The sequence below is a fragment of the Mycetomoellerius zeteki genome, unplaced genomic scaffold (assembly GCF_001594055.1).
Source record: "Mycetomoellerius zeteki isolate Tzet28-1 unplaced genomic scaffold, Tzet1.0 scaffold191, whole genome shotgun sequence".
Lineage (NCBI taxonomy): Eukaryota > Metazoa > Arthropoda > Insecta > Hymenoptera > Formicidae > Mycetomoellerius > Mycetomoellerius zeteki.
This window is the reverse complement of record NW_017256866.1, coordinates 904,306-912,528: the sequence shown is the minus strand read 5'-3', so window position 1 is coordinate 912,528 and position 8,223 is coordinate 904,306. Positions and strand designations below refer to the sequence as shown.

Genomic DNA, 8,223 nt, shown 5'->3' with positions numbered 1-8,223 from the left:
TGTGATTATATATAAAATTTTTAGCAATTGTTTTATAATTAGTTTCGGAAGTATATATGTTTATATTTGTAAAATTTTGCTTCACAGAATGTTAGTATATTAATAACACAAGATGTGGTAAAAATATGATTGTCTGCAATGAAGATACGATAAAATTGTACATCATAAGAGAAGAAATAGGTATGAAAGTTTTTTCAATAATAATTTGTTTCTAATATCAAGATTGATTAAGTACACAAGGAATGCACGTAATATGGATATTGTAATTTTAATATTTATTATGGTTTTTGTTACGTTAATATAATTAATACAAATAAAAATTTATATCCTTTGATGACAGTTTATTTCCATAAATGTAAAAATTTAAATTGTAATTTTTGCAATAATATATATATTTACTTTTCAGAATTTTTTATACATTGATGTTTTTATTCAATTATCCCGCATTTTTTAACAATTTTGATGAAATTTCTGAAAAAATTAAAATATAATCATTAAACATTCATAGAAATAAAAGGATTATAATAAAGATTAAAAAAGTATAAAATATGTTATATAAAAGTTATATATTGAATATTATTAATAAATAATACAATTTTTAAAAATTTTTGCTTAATTATAAAAATATAAATTTTAAGGAATTAATCAAATATTAATTATATACGATTGTAAATTATTTCAGTATCATCAACAACGGAAGATATGAAATGTCCTTAGAAGAGTGATATTTAACGATTTTTTCATTAGAAGATGGTTCCCTAGTTATATTGAATATTGTTACTATTCTTCGCGCAAGATTTTACAATCTGTTACATCATTTTTCTGTAGTTAAGCTAAATAATATATGACAAATTATAAATTTTAATCAAATTTTAAAGAAGCTAGTAAATCATGACGTAAAAAAATGTTATTAAAGTTTTTGTTTTTTTTTATATATTTACAAAATAGTTAATTTAGCAATCAAATATTACATATTACGTTAAAGTACAGATAAATGTTAATTTTATATTTAAAAAGAATGTTATATAAATGCAAAATGCACATTTGTACATTTTAATCTTATGCATATAATGTATATATATGTATCAGGACATATTTGAAAATCATCGAAATTATAATATTATATATACAATAATCACAATAATTCTGTCAATGTAATTTTATTTTTTATTTAAGTGCTAATTTATACGTAATTATACAATTTATAATATTAATAAGTAAAAAAGATTTTATTTTTCTCAAAGTTTTAATGACTTATTGCAACTATTATATCATCTAAATCTTATGCAACTTTTTTTATCAAAGTTTGTATTTAAGTCTTTCTGTATTTATTATATTTAAATTAGTTTTTTTAGAGGTTATAAAATATTGTATTGTATTGTCATAGATCTAGCAAAAACAGAACTAGTTTTCAAAGTATTTCTTATTTTAATATTTTTGTTACAAGATCATATCAATAGCAATATTGCTATTATTATTATGATAATAGTCAATAATAACAAATAAAACAAATTTAAAGCGAAGACATTTAATTTAGATAGGAGAGAAAGATAAATCATAGTTACTGAATATCTCATTCATTCATTATATATATATATATATATATATTAGAGTTTAATCATTAAATAATGTAATAAATTATATAGGAGAAGGATGTAAACCAATATTCGACAGGGAAGAATTAAAAAAGATTATAAACAAGACTAACGAAATAGAAGAACGACGCACAGTTGTAGCTATAGATAAAGAACAATCGGGTATGTATTACACAAATAATTGTTTTATTTATTATTAGTTTTTAAATTGTACCAATTGAAGAATTAAGTAATGAAGTAATATAATGAATACCTAAAGTTGCACTTGATTTTTTTCGAAGTATTTGAAATTCTTTGAATAAAAAAAATTTAATATAAAAAATTAATATAATATAAGAAGTATAATATATTTAGATTAGAGATTATATACATATAAATGATACATGCACGCATTGGCAATACAAACAGTGTATCAAAAGCTAGCGGTTGTAATTTTAATGACATCTCTTAGCTAAAAATATCGAGACTGTAATACTTTTCAAATGGGAAACTGTATTTATAATTAATTAATGAATTAGGTAATTTATAGATCGCGTGTTTGAAGACGGTATATTACATGGTGTAATGTACCGTCATCAATATATAACTACAATATGTTATTTTTTTTATAATTGTGAGTTTTAGTTCCCAATTTTTGAGGCTCCATAATATTACAAAACATGGTATTTTTTTTTAATTTACATATTTTAATATTATAATATTATAGCCTCGACGATCAAGCCACGTTCTTTGAGGAAACGGTCTTTATCCTTGAGTCCTATTAGGAATCACGTCTATTCCGGATATCCATCTTCCTATCAATCCAGGTTCGTTTTACTCGTTATGACATATTCTATTTACACTAAATGCACTCCTTAATCTATTTTCTTATGACCATAGTCGTCGCGTGGATTTGAAGCATCAGGATAAGACAGAAAAATGTGATACTCGTAAAGATGATGGGTAAGCTTTATTTATTTATTTATTGAGATAAAAAAAGTTTATTTTTGAAATAATGAAAGGCACATACAAACAAGTATTACATATAATTAAAAACAAGTAACTGTTTTATCTAAAAAGTATATTCTGTTACTTCATTTTAGGAGAAGCGATTTAGAGAAACGCAGAGAATATAAAGAGAAATATACCGAAAGAGATGGCGTAAACAAGCATGATACTAATCGATCGCGTTCTAGAGAACGTAATTCACATTCCAGGTACAGAACGTAATCATTGATATAGATTATTATTTTAAATAAATAAATATTTTTATTATCTTAAAAACATTTCAATTATTTGTAATCTAGTATAATTTATTATGGTTTGGTATTACCAGACATATGGGTCAATTCTAAGCAGAATCGTAATGACTCGTAATATGTTCTCGTAAAATTTGTATATAAGAACTTATGACTAGTATTCTAATTTTATGCGTATGTATCGTATATAAGACGTACGATTATTCGTAAATATCTACGATTTCTTGTAAATTTTATGGCTGGAAGAAATATTGTATAAAGGTATAAACACTTAAAAATTCTAACAAGTTTTACAGGAATATGTTACAATTCTGTAGAATTCTCTTAGAATTTAGGCATTAATTGATTTGTAAAACATACATATGACAAAGACTGTGTTCCAAAATTTACTGCCAGTACTGAAAATCCATGAGATATTAATTGATTTGTAAAACATACATATGAGAAAGTGTGTTCCAAAATTTACTGCCAGTACTGGAAATCCATGAGGTCGATTTTTCGCGTTTAAGGAGCCGAAAATGGCTCCATCTGGTCATTAACAGATCACTTGATCTGTCTGAACAGATCTTTGATCACTTAGGAGCCGAAAATGGCTCCATCTGGTCATTAACAGATCTTTGATCACCAGTGCCGTTCGGATCCGGTGTTAATCTGTAGATCCCATATAATATCAGTGGTGAATATATGTATGAATCCTTTAGGCTGGAAGTTGGATATTAGACTAAAACAACCTAATTCCGGTATCTGTAGATCCCATATAATATCAGTGGTGGATATATGTATGAATCCTTCAGGCTGGAAGTTGGATATTAGACTAACAACCTAATTCCGGAAAAAAAATCCACTGTTACGGAAACCTCATGAGAAGTAGGTCCTATCTCGCCTTGAGATGTTGCGCCACCAATAACTGAAAATCTATAGTGGTCATAAGATAAATTATGGATTTTTAGTATTGACAATAAATTTAGGAACACAGAATGCCAAATCGTTGTTGAATAGAATTATGAATAGTAATTTGTTTAATTATTACTATTACAGGCCATTTATAGAAGAAAGATCATATCGCGACAGATATCGTGAAAGATCGAATGAACGAAGATCTTATGAAAGAAGAGATAGAGATAGAGAGAGAAACAGAGAAAGAGATAGGAACAGAGACAGAAATAAAAATAGAGATAGATCCAGGGAACGAAGAGATATAGCGCCACATTATATCGAATCGCCAATACCCGTACCTATCTATTATGGTGTAAGTAAGATACATGTATACAATCTTGACCATCTTTTAATGAATGTTCCTAAATTTCGTTGGACTTTCTTGTGAATATATATCTCTACTAGAGCTTTCCTCCGAGACCTATCGTAGTAAGCCCTATGGTTCCATTAAGAGGACAAATTCCTCCTATGGGAAGAGGCAGACATCCTACTTTAATGGCACCAGTTAGACCATTTCCACCAAGATTTCCTCCAGATATGTACAGATTGGGACATCCACCTCCAAATCCAAGTAAGTAAATATATATATATATATGTATATATGTATTCATCATTTTCGATCATCATTCGATGACGCAATATCTCAAGGCGAGATACGGTCTACCTCAAGGTTCCCGTATGAATTTTCTTCCGGAATTAGATTGTTAGTCTAATGTTCCAGCCTGGGGAATCTATATGTATATCCACTGATATGTGAAACCTACAGTTTAATGCCGAATTAGAACGGCGTTGGTGATTAAAACTCTCTTAATCATCAGATGGAGCAATTTTTGACTCCTTAAACGCGAAAAATCGTGTATGTGGGTACAGGTGAGATTGAAACCGGATCTATAGATCGCGAGTCAATCGCACTAAGCGGCAAGCCACTCGACGCCTCCAGAATATTTATGTATTATATATATATATATATAATTATATACACAATATTTTACATATATAATTTATACATGTTATATATGTATAATTGGAGCTCCTCTATTTGTGTTATTATACAACGTGCATATACATATATATGTATATACTATATATATATTATAAAATTTCAGGATACGGACCATTTTGAAACAGTGGATTTCTTTATACATTATCAAGAACATTTTATGTGTGAAGACAATATCAATATATATTTTAATATTTGCTATATATTTGTGAGGACCTATTGGATAATATATTTTTTAGTTATTTGTTACTATTTTAGATATACATTTAAGGTTTTATTGTATTAGAGAATGTAGAGAATGAAACTCTGCATCCACGATGCCAGAAATTGTTCCGAGATCTCAAACCGAGAAAGAGTTGATCAATTGATCGAATTGTTCAAACGTGATTTGTTAATTCCTTCTCCCCGTCTGAGATCTCGGGGCGATTTCTAGCATCGGGAACATAAGACTTTAGAATGAATATTATACTGCTTGGATTAAATAATTTATTCATAGGTTGTTTGCGTTGTATGAAATTCTCTAGAATTTTGGCATTTAAAAAGATGAAGATTGAGATAAATATATATTTGAGCGTGGAAGAGAGAGAAAATTATGCAAAAGGTGCTAGCAACACAAACAGAGCTATGATCTTGTGTAGTTTCACATAAAGTTTATACAAAATATAAATAATAATCATATAAAGTAATATAAAATAATATAAGGCATATATAATTTATATATAAAATATTTTCTGTAATATGGAATATTATTATGGAAGCATATTGTATACAGGTATACATATATACATATTGTTCTTATATTTCATGTAGTAATTTGTAATTAGTACTATGTATTCTGTAAATAAAATTGAAATGTTATAGGAGATTTCAATAGATTCACATTTATTCATTTTTTTTTTTAGAAACATCCATCTTTAGGATACAGCACCAATTGACAAGGTATTATTTATATTAAATGACTAGCTGACCCCCAAGTCACAAGTCCACTTATGCTAAATTCAGATTCCTACCCAGGTGTTACCCAGGTATCACTTCATCTTTGTTGTTTACTGAACGTTAGACAAGGATGATATGACACCTGAGCACCCAGGTAGAAATTTGACCACGTCTTAATGAGTGCATTCAGTACAGTAAGCATCATTGATGCCTTCCAGCTTAAAATTTATAATTCCTTCGATCGTACACGTTATGTCTATATACACTGTTAAAAAAAAGATATGTGTATGATCGGAGGAAACTGTAAATTTCAATCCAAAAGTCATTAATAACGCCTACTGTACTACAACCGCTCAGTGAGCTCTTGCATTTGATTGGCATATTCCGTTAGATCTAAAAGATATAGACCAAACAGATACTGAGCGTTCAGTGAGCAATCATAGTACTGAATGCACCCAATGCTACGAATACTTCGAAGCATTTTTTGATTGGTCAGTAAAATTCTTCCGATTGGTCATTCAAAAGTTTCGAAGATTTGTAGCGTCAGTGGACCACACCCCCAGTTCAACCCACTTTTGAGTAAATTTTCGGTTTTATATCAAGTGGGCCCAGGAATAAATGAGTAATATTACCAACGTTTCACTAATCAGAAGAAAGAGAAATCTCCATTTTAGTGAATTTTGGTTAAATTCCAATCCAATCTGAATTTGAGGGCCTCTTTTACCAACTTCTGGTTAAATTAGTCGACAAGCATACAATTAAATACAGTGATTATCACACTAAACAGAATTTATCTCTTCTAAGACAAATTTTGTTTAATTCTCACGTTAGTAATCATTACGATTGACCCTGGATCTTCATGCAAACAACAGCGCTTTGACACCGAACGATGATTAGTGAAAAATCGGTTATAGGTGTAAAATTTATCCTTGTCACCCATTTTTTCAGGGTGAGTCAACTATCGATTAACGTGAAGCGAGCAGCACACTCTTGCATAACGCATAACATATAAGGCATAAGAAATTCAACTAATCAGAGTTTTTTATTTCATGGAAAGGAAGGAAACGAAAGACTTTTGATTGGTATATTTTCTTATGCATTACATGTTATGCGTTATGCAAGAATCTGTGCTCCCCGCTTTAGGATATATTCACATCAGGGATATTCGATTCAAGATCGATTTTTTAGAAAATCAATTCTTTTACCTTCGATTCTTGATTTTTTAGATCGATTCTTAAGCTCCGATTAAATCGGCGAATCGATTCTTAAGGTCCGAGATCGATCTTCCGTGTGTAGTCGATCACAGAAAGGTTGTAACACTTTTTCCATGAGTTTCGGAATGCAGTTTGCTCACCGAGCGATTAGTTCTTACTTATAGATCCACTCATTTACATTCAACCTCTCTACTGAGTTTCGAAAGCATCGAAAAAAATGTTGCAACCTTTCTGTGGCCGGCCATATGCATTGGAATCAGTTTTTTTTTTTTAACGAAAAGGGCTATGATATGCAATTTGCAATTAGTCCAGATTTTTTAGATCGATCTTTACCGAATCGATTTTTTGACATTCAAACTTTTGGTGAATCGATACTCGCGGTTGCGATTCAGGTCGATTAAAAAAATCGATTCTTTTGCTTAGACCGAGCATCTCTAATCCACAAAACTTGCATAGCCGCATAAACGTATACATAAAGAAAATTATCTAATTTTCATATTTTACGTGTGACTTTATAAGAGAAATGCGATTGGATAAATTTCTTTATGCGTATGTTTATGCGGCTATGCTAGTTTGTGTGGATATACCCTTAAATTAATTGTAGTTGATGAAAGAGGCCTAGGGGCCCTATTCTTACACGCTTAAGGCCCGGTTGCATCAACGTTACTTTGACTTTAAGCGAGACTTAAAACTCTATTTGTCTCGTTTTAAAGCCAAAAGAAAACAAGGTGGCATGTCTAAAAGCACTACATTTATATAACCTGTACTTATTTCATGCTGCCATTGAAAGTTTATCCGATTATTTCAAAGATTTTTTACCCAAATGAATGCAGTACTTCTCAACCACAAATCCAAAAACTCTTCAAAATTTTTGGCACAAATTTCATTCAACTTATACAAATACACTAATGCTCGTAGGACTTGTTCTCCACGAAATTTCGAAAACTTATGGCACACACGCTTTCGGAATTAAATACAGAAAATCACGTGCTCACAAACATAAAATCAGCGAAAACGTTAACAAAACATGCCGACGTCAACCATATTTCTTTTTAACGCGCGAGAGACCCACATGACCTGGGTACTTATTATGGAACATGTCGGAATGAATTCCGATCAGGATAATTCCGTTTTCCCTAGAAAACACAATGGCTGCGTTCAGCAGACTCAACAGTTTTGCAACCGTTTTATGATTGTCTGCTGAGATAGGACCATTCTTCTAGATCTAAAAGTATGATCCAATCAGCGCGAAGGAAACTTCCAACAGTTGCAAAACAAACGTTCTGCTGAACGCACCCAATGGC

General features: G+C 30.1%; 1 protein-coding gene across 1 annotated transcript in view; it reads left to right on the top strand.

The window, feature by feature from the left end:
* Positions 1-97: 97 nt before the first annotated feature.
* The window catches only part of LOC108722054 (female-specific protein transformer), a 15,088-nt gene continuing 6,962 nt past the window's right edge, over positions 98-8,223 (top strand). The window contains exons 1-7 of the mRNA XM_018446960.1: positions 98-180; positions 1,647-1,757; positions 2,302-2,401; positions 2,475-2,537; positions 2,678-2,791; positions 3,872-4,082; positions 4,175-4,340. Of these exons, the coding sequence (XP_018302462.1) occupies positions 126-180; positions 1,647-1,757; positions 2,302-2,401; positions 2,475-2,537; positions 2,678-2,791; positions 3,872-4,082; positions 4,175-4,340 (820 nt within the window). The 5' untranslated portion in view covers positions 98-125. The remainder of the gene's footprint in view (positions 181-1,646; positions 1,758-2,301; positions 2,402-2,474; positions 2,538-2,677; positions 2,792-3,871; positions 4,083-4,174; positions 4,341-8,223) is intronic.